The sequence below is a fragment of the Hylobates moloch genome, unplaced genomic scaffold (assembly GCF_009828535.3).
Source record: "Hylobates moloch isolate HMO894 unplaced genomic scaffold, HMol_V3 SCAFFOLD_15, whole genome shotgun sequence".
NCBI classification, from domain to species: Eukaryota; Metazoa; Chordata; class Mammalia; order Primates; family Hylobatidae; genus Hylobates; species Hylobates moloch.
Genome location: NW_026652290.1, coordinates 11723432 through 11745321, shown reverse-complemented (window position 1 = coordinate 11745321; position 21890 = coordinate 11723432). Strand labels below are relative to the sequence as shown.

General features: G+C 43.7%; 2 protein-coding genes across 4 annotated transcripts in view; one reads left to right on the top strand and one right to left on the bottom strand.

The window, feature by feature from the left end:
* The window catches only part of LOC116483816 (uncharacterized), a 28419-nt gene extending 23869 nt beyond the window's left edge, over positions 1-4550 (bottom strand). The window contains exons 1-3 of the mRNA XM_032178141.2: positions 4517-4550; positions 2918-3192; positions 2167-2637 (exon numbers count right to left, since the gene is read on the bottom strand). Of these exons, the coding sequence (XP_032034032.1) occupies positions 2275-2637; positions 2918-3192; positions 4517-4550 (672 nt within the window). The 3' untranslated portion in view covers positions 2167-2274. The remainder of the gene's footprint in view (positions 1-2166; positions 2638-2917; positions 3193-4516) is intronic.
* HELZ (helicase with zinc finger) overlaps positions 2923-21890 on the top strand; it is a 176704-nt gene continuing 157736 nt past the window's right edge. For 2 of the 3 annotated variants that reach the window (XM_032179047.2, XM_032179045.1), the window contains exons 1-3: positions 2923-2978; positions 4283-4338; positions 8866-8922. The gene's annotated coding sequence lies outside the window, so the exon portion shown is untranslated. The remainder of the gene's footprint in view (positions 2979-4282; positions 4339-8865; positions 8923-21890) is intronic. The other variant, XM_032179046.2, reaches the window with a different exon arrangement.

Sequence of the window (21890 nt, the reverse complement as noted above, 5' to 3'; positions counted from 1 at the left end):
AGTGCTGGGATTACAGGCATGAGCCATGGCATCTGGCCTAAACAAGGGAACTTCTAACACAGGTCAAGTGTTCAGAGTGACTTGGTCTGGCTAGGGGGATCACAAAAGTCCTCTTCGAGGAGACCTAAATATGATGAAAAGATGATGACGGGCCGGGCGTGGTGGCTAACGCCTGTAATCCCAGCACTTTGAGAGGCCAAGGCGGGTGGATCACGAGGTCAGTAGTTCAAGACCACCCTGGCCAAGATGGTGAAACCCTGTCTCTACTAAAAATACAAAAATGAGCTGGGCGTGGTGGCGGGTGCCTGTAATCCCAGCTACTCAGGAGGCTGAGGCAGAGAATAGCTTGAACCTGGAAGGTGGAGGTTGCAGTGAATTGAGATGGCGCTACTGCACTCTAGCCTGGGCGACAGAACAAGACTCTGTCCAAAAAAAAAAAAAAAAAAAAAAGAAAAGAGAATCAGATCTGGGGGAATAGGGTTCTCACTGGAAGGAAGCTTGGGGCGCTGCAGGGAAATAAAGAAGGCCAGCCTGGACCCCTGCTGGTGAGGGAAGGTGGGACCACCTCACACAGGAGCTTGCAGGCCAGGGTTGGGAATTTGGGTTTTATTCCAAGGTTTCAGCAGAGAAGTCTGGATCTGATTTACATTCATCAAATGTCACAGGGTTGGTCAGGTGGAGGACGCATTGTAGGTATCCAGGAGGGGCAGGGAGAAGAGTCGGCAGGCCATCCTAGCTCAGGCAACAGGCGGTATATTTGACAAGGTTGGGCTTGGATGCACACACTGGAGGCAGTGAATGGGTTGGGCAGTCACACAAACTGAACACTTATTTGGGTCAATGCCTATACAAGGCAAAGAAAGGCTGCCTATCAAAGAAACGTGTTTGGGAGACATAGTCCTTGCCCTCAGCTTATTTCCTGTTTACTTATATTAGGTGGGTGCAAAAGTCATTGCGGCTTTTGTCATTACTTTTGCATAAACTCAGACCACACACCTAAAGGTGCCATGCAAACAAAACCACCATTAAGTCAGTGCATACCAGTGGCTAAATGAGTGCAAAAGAGGAATTGGAAAAGAAGCACCTGGGGTACCCTGGAAAGAGACATCGGAGCCTTCTTTAGACGGGCCAAGCATTCCCTTTTCCAGCAGGAGGGGCGCTGCCTCCTCCCAGCCTAGCCCATGCCCTTGGTGGCTACCTTGCTGGGCCGTCTAAGAACCTGGCTCCAGGCTCCAGTTTCTCCACTTATTCCGAGGTGAGAAGCGGGTGACTCAGGGGAGGTTGCTCCCCAGCTCGCTGCGTTCTTGGCTGGGAATGACTCACTACCTCGTTCCCTCCTTCACGAGTGACTCGGGGCCAATCCCTTAACGTGTCTACACCTTCTCATCAGACCGAGACAATTGCCTGGTGGAGTTTTTGGCTCCCCAGGGGCAGGCCTCCTGTCTGCCACCGTCCACGTTCCTAGTGAGGCTGTTGATAGGGTCTGGAGGAGCGTAAAACTCTTGGGTAGACCCAAGGCCCCAGGCCCTCCCCGTGCACCGAAAGGGGGTTTTAATGCCAGTGCTTCTGCGTTCTTCTAAGGGTAGAGCCGTTCAACAGCATTTTGTACCGAATACAATTCGCAAGCATTCCTGTCTTGGAGGATTTTCTTTTGGGTATCTCCTTGTTGTAAAAACTTGCTTGGAAAAAAAAAAAAGGAACTGGATCAGGCCTCCAAGACAGCAAAGCAGGGACCAGAGGCTCTGGGAAGAGCGCGGGAGGAGGCTGACCAAGCGGCCTCCGTTGCTGGGGGGACCTGGGCGGCTGGACGCCGGGGCCAGTACGCTGCTCGCCCCGCGCAGCCGAAAGTGGGCGCGGTGTCGCGGGGAGAGGATGCCCGGCAGCAGTGTGGACGGCGGGCTGTGGGTGCTCGCCCGGGTCAGAGACCTCGGCCCGCGCCAAGGCGCCCCACACTTTCCAGCGCAGCGGGTCGCAGCCCGGAGACGCCGGGCGTCCCCACCTCCAGCCTCCCGAGCTGCAGCGGCGCCCGCGGCTCTCCCCCCGCCCGCGAGGTGGACCCGGACTGGCGCACCCTGTTCTCCGCCCGGGACCCTCCCCCGAGCCCTGGCTGCCTCCGCGCCCCGCCCCGCCCGGAGCCCGGAGCCCGCAGCCCGCACCCCGGATTACCTGCCCCGGAGTCACAGTCCGCAGCCGGGACGCTCCCAGGCTGGCTCCGCGGAGCCCGGAGCCACATTCCTAGGGGAGGGGTCCCCACCTAGAGGGTCGCTGATCACGTTACTCGCCGGGAGGAGGAGACCGCGGGAGGCAGAGTAAACAAGGGGTAAAAAGTTGCATTTGGCCCTTTTTTTTTTTTAATCGTGCTTCGACGCTGGTGGACTCGGGGACACGGCGTCCTCCCAGTTCCCGGAGCCCAACGGCCCCGGGGCGGTTTCCCAGGGCAGAGGCACCTCTCTGGGCGGCGGGTGCGGAGCTGGTCCGCGCGGCCCTGAAGGCGACCCCGGCCGCTCGCTGGCTTCCTGGAAGCGCGGCCGCAGGAGCAGAAACGCTCACATCCACGCGCACAAATAAATCCGCGAGCAGCTCCGCGCCGCGGGCAGCAAGGAAGCCTCGGGTTGATTCAATGCAGACGCGGGGAGTCTGCCCGGGCAGGAGCGCGGCGGGGCAAGAGGACCGGGCGTGGGGGCAGGGAGGCCGGGGCAGGAGAAAGAGAGAAAACCCCAAAGCCACGTTTTAAAAATGCGGGTGAATTTTCAATGCTGTCAGCCCGGGGGAGGGGAAGGGGCCAGCTGCAGGCGCCGGGGTCGGCGGTCCACCCGGGGCAACTTTCGGGCGGGAGGCGCGGCTGGAGGGGGCGGCGCCGGCGGCGGGAGGCGGGAGTCGGGGGCTGGGGGGAGTCACTTTAAAGGCTCTTTCTTACCCATAATGCTTTGTGGGGACGTTGACAAGTGGATCCAAGATGGCGTAGAAAGTAATGACAGGTAAGTCCTGACTTCCCCCTTCTCTGCTCCTGGGGCCGCTCCGCGAGCTCCCGGAGCTCTCCGGTGAGGGGACGCGACTCCCCTCCGGTGTCCTGGACCCCGGGCGCGGCGGCCTCGGGGCAGGCTAGGGGCCGGGGCGGCCCGCGGCGGGGCCTGGGAAGCGGGGCTCTTCGAGGCGAGGCCCGGACGCCGGGGCTGTTTACAGCTTCTTCTCCTACTTAGTCCCCTTCCCCTCCGCTGGGGCCCGCGGCGCCCTGGGCCCTGGCCGGAGAGAGGGCCTTGCACGCCCGGCCCGGGAGCCTGCGGGAGGTTTCTCCGGCCCGGAGCACTCTGGGAGGGAGACTCGAGCCTCCCGGCACGTTCCCCTCCTCCGGGTCGCGGCTGGGGGTGGGGAGCGTGCGGGCCTCCCACGTCCCGCTCGATGCCCCTCTCAGGGCTCGGACTTCCACCGGGTGGGGCGGGGGTTGGAGCGGGGGCGTGGGGAAAAGTGGGTCAGGGGTGCGCCCCCTCCCTCCCCCCGCGGAGGGCTCTCGGCCCGAGATTCACTTTCTTCCCCCCTTTCCCCGCCCCCTCCTCGGAAATGCTCTTTGGCCCACAAGCACGTCAACCAAAATAAAGATAGGCTCTCTTTTCCTGGAGATTCTTTGAGAGTACTCCAGTACCCTTTTCAGGGGCTCACAGACTGCAGTCTTACCTAGGGAACTTTGATTCCTCTCCCCCAAATTATTGGAGCCTTCTGCACCCTCGCCTTTGCTGAGAAATCTTCAGACAGGGCTGGAAGCCAGGGTCCTCTGATTGTTCTTGGATTGGGATCCTCAGGTTTTATTTGCAATTGAAAAATTGTCATTCCTTCTCCCTCACAACTTAACACTTTTCAGGCAAATCATTAATATAATAAAAAGTGTAACTTCAGAGACAGTGGATTCCTGGAGCGGGGGAAGGAGGGAGGAGTTGTCTGTCTTGCCTAGTTTGTTCTTAATTTTGCTCTCTCTTAAACTCATATTAATGAAATTTTCTCTCCTTCATTTATGTTTTTGAAAGTAAGGTCAATCCGTGTTGAAAAAGATGACTTTATTATGTTTTTGAGTTTTAAGAGCATTGTATAATCTATTCTTTTATCTTACTGAAAGGAAATGTTTTAAGGTCAAAAAACAAACTCATTTGCAAAGCTGCACACTGTACCATTTTTGTAAATTTTTTCATTTTAAATGTAGATGCCCTTTCACTTCAGGCTGATAAAATGTTTGCTACTGATAATGTCTGTTACTGGTGTTGTATGGACACATCTTTTCTATTTGCCCCAGGATTTGGATGAAGTAATTGATCACTAATGAACTACAGTGCTGGTGAGATGTGTAAGGTGAGACTGCAGTTAAAAATGATTTCCTTTTTTTCCTTCTTTATGTTAATCAACTCGTAAGAGTAAGGCTGAAACTGAGTAATTTGATGGGGCCATCTTTGTTTTCCAAATGTATCACTCAGTCAAATGGGTCTATGGGCAGGGCTAGATTTAGAAAGGAAAAATATGTTGAATGTACCAATCTTTTCAGTTGCTCCAACATACTCAAACATTGTGGTACTTAACTAAGAGCCAAATGTTACTTGCAGCTATTCTTGATCAGTATCTTTACCAGGGATAATTATAGTTTGCCTATTCAAATTTTCTTGCGTAACTTGGATGTCTTAATTTTATTTGTGTTTTGGTGTCTATCACCTACTGTACGTTTAGTCCCGGTGATTATGTATATGGATTTTGTGTGTACCTGGTTTGTGGGACTCGTAAAGTGTACCCTTTCCGTTGGAAAGAATTAGGCAGGTCAATCACTCCTGCTTTTATTTTCTGAAAAATGGAGTAGTACTTTTCTCTTTAATAATTATTTTGAAATAAAGATCATAGTGTTGAGATCTGTTTAGCTTATTAGGGATAAGACTAGTTTGTCATTATGTCCTGATCACACGCGGTGTGTGAATTTATTCAAAGTGCTTTATTTAATCTAATTTGTAATGCTTTGGATTTAAAGGATATTATTGATACAGTGTTAGTGAATAGTTTTTCTGTGCTACAGACAGGAAGAGAAGTTTGCTACTTTTACATTTTTCACAAGGAGTTTTCTCAACTTAAAATGTTTTACTAAGTTTTTTTTTTTTTTGAGACGGAGTCTCGCTCTGTCACCCAGGCTGGAGTGCAGTGGCGTGATCTTGGCTCACTGCAAGCTCCGCCTCCCAGGTTCACACCATTCTCCTGCCTCAGCCTCTCCGAGTAGCTGGGACTACAGGCGCCCGCCACCACGCTCGGCTAATTTTTTGTATTTTTAGTAGAGACAGGGTTTCACCGTGGTCTCGATCTCCTGACCTCGTGATCCGCCCGCCTCGGCCTCCCAAAGTGCTGGGATTACAAGCGTGAGCCACCGCGCCCGGCCAAGTTTTTTTTTTTAGAAAAACATAAGTAATTGTGGTCGATTGGTTACTGTAGTTTTTTTTTGTGTGTTTGTTTCTCCACACATCTGGGCCTCTGGATTTTGAAATCCTCTCACAAATTTTTCATGTCTATCACAACATCTGTTTAAGATGAATAAGCTGTCCTTTTTTTTTTTCTAGATTGAGGCATGTAATTGACATTTTGCCTTAAAAAAATAAAAACTTAGGAAAAGAAGGTGGACATAAACCAAGATTCTTTTTAAGTGCACATACCACATTTTCTTGTATTGAAACTCAGCAGTGCTTATGTTTATTTCATATAATTTTTATTTTTGGCAGAGCAAATATGGATTTTTAAATTTATTTTTATTTTGCAGATGGAGGCATATTCCTGCCTTAGACCTCCCAATTTGAACTTTATATATATATGTGTGTGTGTGTATATATAGTGTATATATGTGTGTATATATGTATATGTGTGTATATATATGTGTGTATGTATATATATAGATAGATAGATTTTTTTTTCTTTTTTTTTTTTTTTGAGACAGAGTTTCACTCTTGTTGCCCAGGCTGGAGTGCAATGAGGCGATCTCAGCTCACTGCAACCTCTACCTCCCAGGTTCAAGCAATTCTCCTGCCTCAGCTTCCCGAGTAGGGATGACAGGCTTGCGCCACCACACCCGGCTAATTTTGTATTTTTAGTAGAGAGAGGGTTTCACCATGTTGGTCAGGCTGGTGTCGAGCTCCTGACCTCAGGTGATCTGCCCGCCTTGGCCTCCCAAAGTGCTGGGATTACAGGCGTGAGCCACCATGCCTGGCCTTATCTTTTTTTTTTGAAACCTACAGATAATTTTGTGGAAAGGAGCCAGTGGTCTGCTTTTTGCCTGTGGAGATGTTTGTAGTCTAAAATGGAATACTTAGAAGTAGGTAATCTTGTGTGGCTAGTGTTGTTTGACCTGAATTGTGTCAAGACATTTTCCACAGTTCTCACACATGTAGACTATGTGAAGTGTTAGTATTCATTTCAAAGCGAAGTTAGTGGTTGGCCACTGAACAACTTGTTACACAAAGTATTCTAAAATGGGAAATGCCATAGTATTGAAGGTTGTGGTGAGGTAGAAGTCTGTGTCTCTGAGCTGAATAAAGACAGAGCTTTTTTAGTCTGTCCTTTTGGCTGGGAAGCTAGGACACTATTTTTAGGTAAGGCTGTAGTTTTTGGGAGTGAGTACCTTTCTATTAGCTGGTAAACTTGATTATTGCATTTGTTAACAAGAAGTTTTATTTTCTAATGCCATAGATATTAAAATGCATTGTCGTAAAGTTGTTATATATTTATAGACTGTCCAGTTTTCACTGGAAGAGGAGTGATGCCAAAACAACAGGAAAAGTCATTTTTACTTGCAAAGGGCCTCGTGTAATTAAAAAAATCTACAGCATATTCATGAAAGGCTAAGAATAGTGCAGAGGGACCTACAAGTAAGTAGCCCAGATCTTACAGATGCATGCATTCTGTGTTTAAGCAGTAGGCTTGGCGTTAATATTGAATGTAGATTAGTCTATAATTGTCTGTCAGAGACCCTAAGATCCAAATACAGGCCCCATACAAGAAATAAGGACCTTTGCCTGTTGTTTCAAATGTATAGAAGATTTCGGGCCAGGTTTATCAACAACAGTTATCCAAGAGATGGGGAGGAACTACTTAAAAAATTATAAGCACATTTTTAGGTTTAATTTTCATAAACTTAGGTGAATGTACATGCAGATGTAAGCAGATGTAATTGGATTCCTAAGTAGTTTTGAAATGTTTTCTAGAAGAAAAGTGATACAAGTGGAGAGTATGCCATACCATCTTACCATTCATTTCAGTTGATGAGTGCAGTCAGGGTTACTTCTGTAGCATTGGCTAGAAGCAGCATATAACGTGATGGTTTATTGCTTTGAGGGTGGCTGGGATAATAGTTTTCAGTAATCTTGAATCTGCTAGAAGTTAATATTCCTCTTTTTAAAAGACCACTGTAGATGTAATAGGAAGAATTTTATTTATATATACATGTAATATTTTGGTCAACTTTTAATTATTTAAAAGAAATGGAAAGTTTTCAACTAATACCAACAGTCATACCAACTTGTTTACTTTTGTGAATTGTACTGGGTCAGTTTCTCCAAGTAAGAGCAGGAGGTTGTTTGGTAAAGCAGAGTGTATACATACATCTTGTCTTTGAACAAAAAAGAACTTGATTCATCGTCAGGTTCTTCAAAGAATGCATGGCATCTTTGTTGACTGAACTATTCTGAAGTGTGAATGTTTGTGATTTTTGTCATTTCTGTGCCGTATTTTAGTTGTTCTTGTCACTTCTGAATTTGCCTTTTTTGCTTCCTTCTGCAGAAATTATCTTTGTTGTGATGAAAATATCCTATAATGCGAGCTTCCTGTCAGGCAACATGTTTAACTAATACAGTTTTAAAAAACTATTTACTTTTATGCAAAACTCCTGTATGCTTATGGTAAACAAATTTGAGCAGTACTTAAGCATGTAAAATAAAAAAGATTAAAAAAAGAAAAGCCTCTGTTTTTCCTCTGTCTCTAGTCCTGCTCCCTTGAGCTGAATCTGGTAAAACAGCTGGGTGTCATTTAGCTTTTGGAAGACCTCTCTATTCCTGAGATATTCTGGCAGTGTGGAAGTAGAGTGAGAAGTCAGAAAAGGCATGGTCATTGAACCAGAGTTTGGATGTTGTGCAGGGACTATTCTGTTCTTATTTTCTGAGATAAGTAATAATGATAAACTACCATTAGCTTAAGATAACTGTAATTTGAATTGTGAAACACGAAAACAGTTAATTCTTTAGTCAGGTTGGTAAAGTTTTGGTTTGTTGATCTTTTAAAAGAAGTATGCGTGAATTGAATTCATGTAATGTTAGGGCTGGTGGGGGTTAATGGTAGTAATGAATTACCATCTGTTGAATTTTACGATGAGCTGCACAGCATATTTACTATAGGCTTTTTATAACTCATCATCTTCTTTAATTCTCATAGCAACTCACGAGATGGTTATTTCCATTTTACAAAGGAAGAAATTCAGGCTTAAGTGTGACTCAACTAACCTAACGTCACGAGACCAGTAAAGTAGTGGAGCTGGTGTTCTTTCTGGAAAGCTGTGCTCTTCTTTCTCTAGCTAGTCTAAGTGACTTATTTTCCAGATAAGGAAATTTAGTCCTGAAGAAATTAAATGAGTTGCTCAAGGTCACACAGCTCAGTAGTAGCAACATTAAACCAAGCTCGTTTTTAATCTTTGGAGGCTTATCTCAAGACTCTTGGTCCAGTGCTGGTCATGCTACATTTTATTGAACTAGTGTGGACCAAAAGACCGTATGCTGGGAATCTTGGATACAAATGCTTTGGAACTGATATCTTGGTGAATGGTGTTTTCTACTATGTATTAAAAAAACTTTCTTCTTTGTCTTTCAGAAATTATAAAGAGCTCTGATGGGCTATTTGGGTGATACCCAGTGCAGTGAACTGCAGGTGAGTAGGGTTTAGAACTTTATTTAGAAAACAAGAATTTTATAATGCCTGAAAGAATAAGGTGGGACAAGGGCGAAGTGATATAGGGCTGTAGTGAAACAGTGGTAACCTGAAGGCACAGATCCTAACGGAATCGGTTACTTCTGGAACAGACTGAATGATGAACAAGCTCCGGAGAGACTGCCTGCTGCCTTGTCAGGTTAGTGTGTGTGAAATGAGTGAGGGTAGGTTAATCTTCCACTTCTGTTCAGATGAGTAACTGCACAGGGGCTCAGCTTATCTGCGTGCTATTGGAACTTGAGAGGTCCTTTAGTTTTTGTGTCAACATTCTTGAGTGGCGATTACTTTGTGCTCCAGTGAACTTGGTTAAGTATTGAATTGTTTTTCCTGTTATCTGCTGTTCACAGTGTCATGAATGACTGTATATATCTGCAGTTTTGAGGATCTAAATACTGAGAACATATCAATAGAAACAAAAGGTTGAACTTTTTTTCTAGTGGTTGTACTACTTCTATTGATACTGTTAGTCTTTCAGATTATTTACTTTTTGCTGAAATGCCTGTTAATTAAAAACAGTTTAGTTGTGAGTCTTTATTATTTCACAGTAATTAATCTTCTTGGTCAGCTACGGTGTCTTTGTCTTTGATTATTACACTTAGAAAATGGTAATACTACAGAAATAAATTAGGAGGCTTTTAATACTTTCCTTATGAGGCATCAGAGTTAAAATTATTATTATTTTTTTGAAACGGAGTTTTGCTTTTGTCATCTAGGCTAGAGTGCAATGGCACTATCTCGGCTCACTGCAACCTCCGCCTCCTGGGTTCAAGCAATTCTCCTGCCTCAGCCTCCTGAGTAGCTGGGATTACAGGCGCCCGCCACCATGCCCAGCTACTTTTTGTATTTTTAGTAGAGACAGGGCTTCACCATGTTGGCCAGGCTGGCCTGAAACCCCTGACATCAGGTGATCCACCCCCTTCGGCCTCCCAAAGTGTCAGGATTACAGTCGTGAGCCACCGCACCCGACCTAAAATTATTTTTTAATTAATTTTTCTTTTTTTTTTGTGAGACAGAGTCTTGGCAGTGTCGCCCAGGCTGGAGTGCAGTGGTGCAATCTCAGCTCACTGCAACCTCTGCCTCCCAGGTTCAAGCGATTCTCCTTACCTTAGCCTCCCAAGTAGCTGGGATTATAGGCGCCTGCCACCAGGCCTGGCTAATTTTTTTGTATTTTTAGTAAAGACGGGGTTTCACTATGTTGGCCAGGCTGGTCTCGAACTCCTGACCTCATGATCCACCTGCCTTGGCCTCCCAAAGTGCTGGGATTACAGGTGTGAGCCACCATGCCTGGCCATGAATTTTCAATACTTGTCTTTTGTGAGGTATCTTCATCTGCAGAAAGCTTCAGGTCTTTTTTTTTTTTTTTGAGATGGAGTCTCGCTCTTGTTGCCCAGGCTGGAGTGCAATGGGGCGATCTCAGCTCACTGTAACCTCTGCCTCTTGGGTTCAAGTGATTCTCCTGCCTCAGCCTCCCAAGTAGCTGGGACTATAGGTGTGCGCCACCATGCCTGACTAATTTTGTATTTTTACTAGAGATGGGGTTTCACCATGTTGGTCAGGCTGGTCTTGAACTCCTGACCTCAAGTGATCCACCCACCTTGGACTCCCAAAGAGCTGGGATTACAGGTGTGAGCCACTGTGCTGGGCTAGCTTCAGCTCTTAATAAAATGACTTTCCATCCTCCCTTTTGCACTCTGGCTAAGACTTGAATATCTCCAGCTACTTTTTTACTCATCTCGTTTAAGCTGGACTTTTTAGCTTTGTGTTTTTTGTAGTTAAAAAAAAAATCTATCTACATTTTGCTTTTAATTGTTCTCAGGTCTCCTGGCCCCTGGTTCTTTGATTTGTCTGAGTCCACACTGCCTTTTAACTGATACAGTCCACTGCTAAGTCAGCAAGTTGGCCTTGAGAATCCCAGAGACTTTAATGTGGCAGTACTGTATATTTTTAGGGTTTACAGTGAAACTTGGGCTGACTACTTGCTGATTGGTTAAAGTAATAAATAAGTAAATTGTTAAAGTAATAAATGTTAAACTAATAAATTAAAAAAAATTTTTTTTTCAAGACAGAGTCTCACTCTGTTGCCCAGGCTGGAGTGCACTGGTGGGATCTCGGCTCACTGCAACCTCTGCCTCCTGGGTTCAAGCGGTTCTCTTGCCTCAGCCTCCCTAGTAGCTGGGACTTTGCCATGTTGGTCAGACTGGTCTCGAACTCCTGACCTCAGGTGATCCACCCACCTTGGCCTCCCAAAGTGCTGGGATTACAGGCATGAGCCGCTACGTCCGGCCAGGTTCTTTGTTTCTTGAGTGTTTGCTTGTTTTGCATGATTTGTCTCCCACTGGTTCATAGGGATGATCAGAGGACCAATTGAGGCAGTTGGCTGGTCCTTGAAAAACTGGGGTTTGGGTTAGTATAGGTCATCATGACCAAGGAGAGTATGAAAACACTCAGTCAAGGCCAAAGTGAGCAGTAGAAGGGAGGGGTGGTCCTTTTGAGACTTTATGAAGCTTGTGTCCTGGAACCCCTTCATTTCCTTGGTAGGGTAGAACTTTATTACTTAATGTTGAATAAATTGATAATAAATTGTTAAATGTTGGGTTATTATCCTAAGACAATTCATTTTCTTTTTGGCATTTCATTTCAAAATATACATATTTTAATTCATTTTAAATTATGACACATTATAGTTTGATTTTTAAAAACTTACTATATCATGAAACATTTACATCTTATATATTGAAAGGCTGCAAAAATAATTTCATCAAGTCATGCTACAATTTACCTAAGTCTTTTTATGTTAAGTATTTATACTGTTGTCTGGCTGGTTTTCAGTTAACACTTTAATCTACATCATTGTAGATATTGTTGCATTTTTTCTAATGATACCTTAAGGATAAATTTTGGAGTGTATTATTATGTTAAGGGGTATCAATGTTTTTATGGCTCCTCAGATATATTGTCCTACTGTTTTCAAGGGTGTTATACCAGTTTGTGCACCTAACAGATATATGGATATACCTGTTTTACTATAAGTAGTAGAGAAAACCATTTTTTCCTCAGAAGTTTTTGTGAATTTAATAGTGTAAAATGGCACTTTCATTTCTTTGTTATATAATATTGAATTTAACTGTTTGAGCCTCTTTATGGTGAATTGTTTGTTGATATCGGTTGCTATATTATGCAATTAACTATTGTAGGTTTTGAATGGTAAGGCTGGTATAATATGGTCAGTAAAAATTGTTCACAAGAGTGTGTGGTCGAGGCCAGGCGCAGTGGCTCATGCCTGTAATCCCAGCACTTTGGGAGGCCGAGGCAGGCAGATCACGAGGTCAGGAGATCGAGACCATCCTGGCTAACACGGCGAAACCCCGTCTCTTCTAAAAATACAAAAAATTAGCTGGGCGCGGTGGCAGGCGCCTGTAGATCCAGCCACTTGGGAGGCTGAGGCAGGAGAATGGTGTGAACCTGGGAGGCAGAGCTTGCAGTGAGCCGAGATAGAGATAGCGCCACTGCAGTCCGGCCTGGGCGAAAGAGCCAGACTCCGTCTCAAAAAAAAAAAAAAAGAGTATGTGGTCGACATGGTAGATGATCTTGGGAAGAGTGGTTGAAGGGGATCAGATGGATTATTCCAGGATTCAGTTCAGCAAGTATTTATTAGGCATCTGCTGTGAGCCCCTTTGTATCACTGCGTCCTCTGAGTGGTTCTCAAGTTCTTGTGATGGCATGTGCTGGGTTGAAGCAGGACACTGACTTGAGGCTTGACCATTTGTGGGTTCTGGCTTCTGTTGTCTCTCTCCTTTTTTTTTTTTTTTTTGAGATGGAGTCTTGCTGTGTTGCCCAGGCTGGAGTACAGTGACACAATCTCAACTCACTGCAACCTCCGCCTCCCTGGTCCAAGCGATTCTCCTGCCTCAGCCTCCTGAGTATCTGGGATTACAGGCACGCACTACCATGCCCTGCTTATTTTTGTATTTTTAGTAGAGACGGGGTTTCACCATGTTGTTCAGGCTGGTCTTGAACTCCTGACCTCATGATCCACCCGCCTCGGCCTCCCAAAGTGCTGCGATTACAGGCATGAGCTACCGCGCCCGGCCTTCTGTTGTCTCTTTGTGGCTGCTTGGATTGCTGAGAAGACCACCACTGTCTAGGCCATCTTTAACTCATTCAGGGCATACCAGTGTGCCATGGCACACCCTTTGAGAAGCTCTGTTCTGAGGGATCCAAACATAAAGGAAACATTGTTCCATTGACAAGGAACTAATTATCTGTAGAGAGAATAGGGGCACCCCCAAATGAAAGGACTAATAGGAATTTCATAGGTGCCATTGAAGGGGGCCATACAAGGTGCTTCGGGATTAAGTGGAGGGAGTAATACTGTCTTCTTGGGGATATCAGGGAACACTTCCACTGAAGAGGTGGCATTTAAATCACACCACCAGGAAGCCGAGAAGCAAAGGGAAGAGGGCATTCTGGAGGGAAGTCTGGGGGTTATGTCAGAAATGTGGGTGTCAGGAAATTGCATATCCAAGTTTCCTGGGTCCTAGGATACATAAAGGAATATAATGGAAGGTAAGACTGCCAATAGGTCAGGACTGGGTTTTGGGGAGTTTTTTTTTTAATATTTAACTTTTTGTTATTTTTATTTTTTATAAAGTTAGGGGTCTTGCTATGTTCCCCAGGCTGTCTTGAACTCCTGGCCTGAAGCACTTGGCCTCCCAAAGTGCTGGGATTACAGGCCTGAGCCACCACGCTTGGTCTTGGAATTTCTTGAATGTTAGAGTAAGGATGAGTATGATGGATTGTAAGGAAGAGAATTGAGAGACAGGGCCTTTAGTTGGGTTCATAGTAGTCTAAGTGAGGGCGATGAGAACCTGAATTGAGTTGGTGGCCATGGAAAGGATTCAAGAGTTATTTTGGAGGTTGAATGGAGAGATGTGGTGACTAATTAGATGGGGTAGGGTGGGAACAATTAATTCTGTATCTCTGTGTTTTTTTCTTTTTTCTTTCTTTTTTTTTTTTTTTTGGAGTACAGTGGCTCCATCTCCGCTCTTTGCAACCTCTGCCTCCTAGGTTCAAGCAGTTTTCCTGCCTCAGCCTCCCTAGTAGCTGGGATTACAGGCACAAGCTACCACGCCCACCTAATTTTTGTGTTTTTTGTGCAGATGGGGTCTCCCATGTTGCCCAGGCTGGTCTTGAACTCCTGAGCTCAAGCCATCCACCCGCCTTGGCCTCCCAAAGTTCTATCTTTCTCTCTCTCTCTTTTTTTTTTTTTTTTTTTTTTTGAGGTAGAGTCTCTCTCTGTCTCTCAGGCTGGAGTGCCATGGTGCTATCTCAGCTCACTGCAACCTCCGCCTCCTGGGTTCAAGTGATTCTCATGCCTCAGCCTCCCGAGTAGCTGGGATTACAGGTGCCCGACACCATGCCCGGCTAATTTTTGTATATTTAGTAGAGACGGGGGTGGGGGTTTCTATGTATATAGAACTTGAGTTCTATGTCTCAAGTCAGAGATGAGGCTGTGGTTTTTATGGTTGGGTGGCTGGAAGAATGGGACATTAAAGAAAAAAAAGAATAGGGAAGTCAGGAGGGAGAATGGCTCTTAGTAGTTTAGAATGAAGATGAATTTGGTTTTGACTGTGTTGAGTGTAAGGAGCTTGTAGAAAGTTGAAATCAGAATTTTAATCCTAGAAGGCACTTCAGAGATTTATTGGGGCAACGGCTAAGGAAGTTTAGGGCCCTGAAAAGTTAGAGGACTCAGTGAGGTCTCACAGTTAAAGCAGAACCAAGATGGAAGCTTCAAGATTCCCAGTCCATGACTTTTCTCTCTGCTTCACACTGAAAAATGCTGAAGGTTCTCAGCGGTGGTGTCTCCTCACCCAGGCAACAGTGCTCAATAGAGAGTAGGAAGTGGCATAGTTATGTTGGGGAGTGAGGACTTTATTTTCTATTTTTTAATTTTAATTTTAAATTTTTTGAGACGGGGTCTTGCTCTGTCACCCAGGCTGGAGTGCAGTGGTGCGATCTCAGCTCACTGCAGCCTCCGCATCCCAGGTTTAAGCGATTCTCCCACCTCAGCTTCCCAAGTAGCTGGGATCACAGGGGCATGCCATCACACCCGGCTAATTTTTGCATTTTTAGTGGATATGGGTTTCACCATGTTGGCCAGGCTAGTTATTTTTTTTTTACTTTTTTGAGACAGAGTCTCGCTTCTTCGCCTAGGCTGGAGTGCAATGGCGCGATCTTGACTCACTGCAACCTCTGCCTCCTAGGTTTGAGCAATTCTCCTGCCTCAGCCTCCCCAGTAGCTGGGATTACAGTCATGTGCCACCATGCCCAGCTAATTTTTGTATTTTTAGTAGAGACAGGGTTTCACTCAGTTGGCCAGTCTGATCTCGAACTCCTGAACTCAAGTGATCCACCTACCCTGGCCTCCCAAAGTGTTGGGATTACAGGCATGAGCCACTGTGCCCAGCCCAGGCTGGTTATTTTTTAATTAAAAGTTTTTTATTATGGACATTTTCAGACATACAAAAGTAGAAAGAAGAGTGTAATCAATGCCCATGTACCCATTGTCCAACTTCAACAGCTCTCGGTATTGTTTCATCTGTTTCCTCCCTCTACATCAATTATAGTGAAGCAAAAGTAATCTGGTGACCTTAAATTTTGTGTATTAGCAAGTAAGGAGAGTCAAAAAGTTTGATAGGGTATGTTCTTAGGTCTCTGTATGGGGTCTAGAGTAAAGAGAAAGAGGATTAATTCCAGAAGTACTATGCTGCCTCAATTTTGTGTCTTTGGGCGAATTAACTTAAGTCTTCTGGGACTAAGTTTTGTTTTCCATGACAATGAAAACTTGCTGCTTGTTAAAAATTATAAAATACAATGCCAGACACAGGGGCTCACACCTGTAATCCCAACATTTTGGGAGGCCGAGGCGGGTGGATCATGATGTCAAGAGTTCGAGACCGGCCTGGCCGACATGGTAAAACCCCGTCTCTACTAAAAATATAAAAATTAGCCGGGCATAGCCGGGCATGGTGGTGTGTGCTTGTAATCCCAGCTACTCAGGAGGCTGAGGAAGGAGAATCGCTTGAACCTGGGAGGCGGAGGTTGCAGTGAGCTGAGATTGCGCCACTGCACTCTAGCCTGGGTGACACAGCGAGGCTCTATCTCGAAAAAAAAAAAATTATAAAATACAGATGAATAAAAAAGCTGTAATAGCATCACCTGGAGATATTCAGTTTTATTTTTCTAGTAAACTTTTTTTTTTTTTTTTTTTGAGATGGAGTTTCGCCCTTTGTCCCAGGCTGGAGTACAGTGGTGTGATCTCAGCTCACTGCAACCACCCCCTCCTCAGTTCAAGCAATTCTCCTGCCTCAGCCTCCTGAGTAGCTGGGATTACAGGCACCTGCCACCACGCCTGGCTAATTTTTGTATTTTTAGTAGAGACAGGGTTTCACCATGTCGGCCAGGCTGGTCTTGAACACCTGATCTCAGGTGATCCACCCATCTCAGCCTCCCAAAGTGCTGGGATTACAGGTGTGAGCCACCGCACCCGGCCAAAATGATTATTACAAAAATCATTTTGTAATAATTTTAGATTTACAGAAAAGTTAGAAGTATAGGTCAGAGTTCTCATATGTCTTAGGTTTCCATGGCATGTTTGTCAAATGTAAGAAACCATTGTTGGTACATTTCTTTTTTTTTTTTTTTCCCCGACAGAGTCTGGCTCTGTCGCCCAGGGTAGAGTGCAGTGGCACGATCTCGGCTCACTGCAAGCTCCGCCTCCCCAGTTCACGCCGTTCTCCTTCCTCAACCTCCCGAGTAGCTAGGACTACAGGCGCCTGCCACCACGCTCGGCTAATTTTTTGCATTTTTAGTAGAGATGGGGTTTCACCGTGTTAGCCAGGATGGTCTCGATCTCCTGACCTTGTGATCCACTCGGCTTGGCCTCCCAAAGTGCTGGGATTAGAGGCATGAGCCACCACACCCAGCCATTGTTGGTACATTTCAATTAACTAATTTTTAGACTTTATTTGGATATCACCAGTTTTCCCACTAATACCCTTTTTCGGTTCCAGAATCTATCCAGAATCCCGCAATGAATGTAGCGGTTTTGTCTTCTTAGTCTTTTTTGGGCTGTGATAGCCTCTCATACTTTGTTTTTCATGACAGTTGTGAGAAGTACTATTTGGATATTTAATAGAATGGTCCTCAATTTGGGTTTCTCTGATATTTTCTTCATGATTAGACTGTTTCTTATCGTTCCTGATTTTCTTATGCAAAATATTCAATATTTACATGTTTTACAAAAATGAGATGACATTTATAATCTGTTTTTTACTTACAAAATGGAATTCCACAATATATATTATTTTGTAACTTGCTTTTGTCACTTCAAATCTTCCCAGTTACCTTATTGTTAACACTGTATAGAAAACTCTGTTCTCAGTTTTAAAGTCTGATTTGAAAATACAGCATTAGAACATAATCTGTTGGTAAATTGAAGATGGCTTTTAAGGGGCTGTGATAGTAGTGGTGGTAGTAGTAATGTGATTCTGTGTCTACACAGATAATCTGGAAGGAAAAATCAAGAAACAAAAAGAATAGACAATGTTTTATAGTAATATAATTTTCTTGGCAAGCAGTAACCTTTTCTAGAAGTCAGCCTTTTAGTATAATTTGCTTGCTTTTTTTTTTTTTTTTTTTTTTGAGATGGAGTCTCGCTCTGCCGCCAGGCTGGAGTGCAGTGCCGTGATCTTAGCTTACTGCAACCTCTGCCTCCCAGGTTCAAGTGATTCTCCTGCCTCAGCTTCCCAAGTAGCTGGGATTACGGGAATGTACCACCAACCCCAGCTAATTTTTTGTGTTTTTAGTAGAGACGGTTTCACCATGTTGGCCAGGATGGTCTCCATCTCTTGACCTCGTGATCCCCCTGCCTCGGCCTCCCAAAGTGCTGGGATTACAGGCATGAGCCACTGTGCCCAGCCTTGCTTGCTTCTTAAGTATGGGTTTTTTGTTTCTTCATATCTTTTAAATTAATAAGCATGTTAAGTGATTTGGGAAGAGGCTCAAACTCTTCAAGAAACAATTTGGAATTCTTGAAACTAAGAAGGCTAGCTCCAGAATTGCTGGAAATCCTGAAAAATGGATCAGGAAAAATCAAAGTAATAGATGGAAAAAAAATCTCAATTTTAGCTGTTGATATAATTTTTAGAAAATTCAGTTTATCTCAGTCACTAAAACAGATGGCAGAAGGCCCATCAGGATATTTCTTTTATGTATTTAAAACATTTTATACTCTACTAAATTCCACTTATTCTGAAATTTAAGAGAATTTACCTCTTTATGAAAATGATTATTCAAAATCGACCATGGTTGATGATCTTAGTTTCTAGTTTTCTTCTCTGTAGGCTTAGTCTCTCTTGTAATGCTTCTTGCATACTCAGTGATTTCATGTTTTAGAGAAAAATGCAAGTCTGGCTGAATATTAAGTACAGTACAATGAGTAAAACTACTTTGTAGACTCTTTTGCCTATGTATACTATAGGACTATATAGATTCCAGTTTTGGAAAAATGCAGATGAACTAAAAGGTAATAAAACATGCCTCTTTGTGACTTGACATGCTAATGAGAACTGAATTTGGTACAGGACAGTTCTTGGTATGCTTGGCATTTAGGCTATTTTAGGTCATCTTTGGGAAATTTAATTATTTATGGAATGGTTTTAGTGAATTGAATGGTTGTCATGGGGATAAAGATGGAATAAAATGGATTCTAATTTATAAGATAGTTGTGTTGGGCAGATAAGGCATTTTACACGATGCATTTAACTCAAGATAATAGATGATTCAGAGGCCAATTAATTCTATAGGAAGTAATGCTATTTTAGTTTTGGGAGGAGAGCATCTTAGAGAAGTAGATCTTGAAGCATTCGTTAAAATCTGGGTAGGATTTAGGTCCAGAGAGAGGCGAGGAAAGGATGTTCTGGGCAGAGGGAACAATGTTATCAGAGTCTCAGAGGCCTGACTACATGTGTGTACTTGGGGCCTGTGTTGGGGTGATGGGCAAGTTAGGTTGTAGCCAGATTGGTGGTGGCCCGGATATCGGTTAATGAGCTTTGACATTATTTTATAGGCATTTCAGAGTTATTGTGCCATCTCTAAAGTAATACTTTTTCTCCCTCAGGAAGCATGATACACTTTAGCCACACTGGCTTACCAGGGCCTTGCTGCTCAGTGGGGAAAGGGGCACATTCTGATAGGCTTTCTTCCTCTTCACTTGGGTTATTTTAATAATGTATCAGCTGGGTGCAGTGGCTCATGCCTGTAATCCCAGCACTTTGGGTGGCCGAGGCGGGCGGATCACCTGAGGTTGGGAGTTTGAGACCAGCCTTACCAACACGGAGAAACCCTGACTCCACTAAAAATACAAAATTAGCCAGGTGTGGTGGCATATGCCTGTAATACCAGCTACTCGGGAGGCTGAGGCAGGAGAATCTCTTGAACCCGGGAGGTGGAGGTTGCAGTGAGCCGAGATCGCGTTATTGCACTCCAGCCTGGGCAACAAGAGTGAAACTCTGTCTATAATAATAATAATAATAATAATAATCATGTATCAATTTGGCTATTCTTTTGTCACAATAAATTTTTTTTTTTTTTTTTTTTTGAGACAAAGTCTCCTCTATCATCCTGGCTGGAGTTCAGTGGCGTGATCTCTGCTGACTGCAACCTCTGCCTCCCGGGTTCAAGCAATTCTCATGTCTCAGCTTCCAAGTAGCTGGGACTACAGGCTTGTGCCACCACTCTCAGCTAATTTTTTGTATATTTGGTAGAGGCGGGGTTTCGCCATGTTGCCCTGGCTGGTCTCGAACTCCTAAGCTCAGCAATCTCCTGGCCTGGGCCTCCCAAAGTGTATTTACTTTCCAGTTTCAGGTTAGTAACCGAATTTCCACAAGGAAAGCAATTAGAAGAATTAATGGCAAATAACTAACTTAAAAAATGTGGATATCCAATTTTTTCTAGCAATTCTTCTGATATAAATTTTTGTTTTGTTATATAATGAAACGTGCATTTTATTATATTTGTCCTTTAAGTTTTATTGTTTATATAGACTAGTAAGTAAAGATATTTTGGGATCTGATTAAGAAACAATTACGGATGTTAGTAATTTCTGTCAAAGGAGATAGTGATTATGGTTAACATAACTCATCAGTCTTCTAAAACCTTTAGAAATGCAGTCTGATTCATTGCACCTGTTAATTATGTGGTAGATACATATTTTTTTTCTAATAGGCAAATGTATAAGACAGAGATGCAGAAATCATCTTGAATTTAGATAGAAGAAATTTTAGTTACTACTGTGGCCTCTTGCTATTTGATCAGTTTACTTTTGCTTAAAGTCTCTCTGTTAACAAAGGATTTGGTCTTTTGAGATCAAAGAAGACCATAACTACATTACCAAGAGAAGTTAATTTGAGGAATATAACTGATTTTTAAAATAAAAACATATTTCATGACTTGATTTCAAGGTGGTCTGGTGGTTCTTCTCATACTGTCACAGACAGAGGTTCGGAGCGGAAAGATTGATTTTGTTTTTCTTCCAGCATTTACTTTTGGTCCTGGACCAACCATCTAGCTATGATGGAATTCTTCAAAAGTATTCTACATTTTTTGCCAAGTGAGCTCAATCATTGTTCCATTTGGAGAGGTTCTTTTTGAGGCTCCATTCTTGCCTCTAAAACCTACATATGCAGGAAGGGAAGTGCATGGGTTTTCTGTTTATTCACAGCACACTTATTCTGCTGTATTTCCTTCTTTGTAGTTTTAAAAAATCATGTCGGTTGGGTGTGGTGGCTCACGCCTGTAATCCCAGCACTTTGGGAGGCTGAGGTGGGCAGATCACGAGGTCAAGAGATCATGATCATCCTGGCCAACATGGCGAAACCCTGCGTCTACTGAAAATACAAAAATTAGCTGGGTGTGGTGGTGTGTGCTTGTAGTCCCAGCTACTGGGGAGGCTGAGGCAGGAAAATCGCTTGAACCTGGGAGGCGGAGGTTTCAGTGAGCTGAGGTCACACCACTGCACTCCAACCTGGGTGACAGAGTGAGACTCCATCTTAAAAAAAAAAAGTCAAATGTGACATTTAGATCACATTTAAAAAATAATTCTTACAATTTTATAAAAATTAGCATATAGTAAAATTGATGTTTTTTGCTATACAGTTTTACTAATTTAACACATGTATAGTTTGTGCAACCATCACCACAATCAGGATACAGGGCAGTGTCATCACCTTAAAAACTCCCTCATGCTATTCTTTTGTAGTTACCCCTACCCAACCCATACATGCTCACAACCACTGATCTGTTCTTCATTTTTATAGTTTTATATTTTTGAGAATAAGATTGTATAAATGGAATCATACAGTATGTCAGCTTTTGAGACTGGAGTCTTTTATGTGGCATAATGTTTTTGAGATTAATTCAAGTTATTGCATATATTGAATGCTCGTTCCTTTTTGTTGCTGAGTAGTTTTATATCACAAAAGATCTGTTTATTCACTCATTAAAGGACATTTGAGTTGTTTCCACTTTTAGCAATTATGAATAGAACTGTTAAGAACATTTGTGTTCAGATCTTTGTGTGAACATAGTTTTCATTTCTCTGTGGTATCTGAGGGGCGAAGGGGATTGCTGGGTCATATAGTGTAGTGTGTGTATTTGATTTTATGAGAAGCTGCAAACCCTTTTTCCAGAGTGGCTAAATCATTTTATATTCCTACTAGCAATGTATGAGGGTTCCAATTACTGTACATCCCTTGGTGTTATCAATATTTTTAATTTAGCCATTCTAATAGGTATGTAGTGGAATCTAATCATGGCTTTAGTTTGCATTTCCCTGATGGCTAATAACA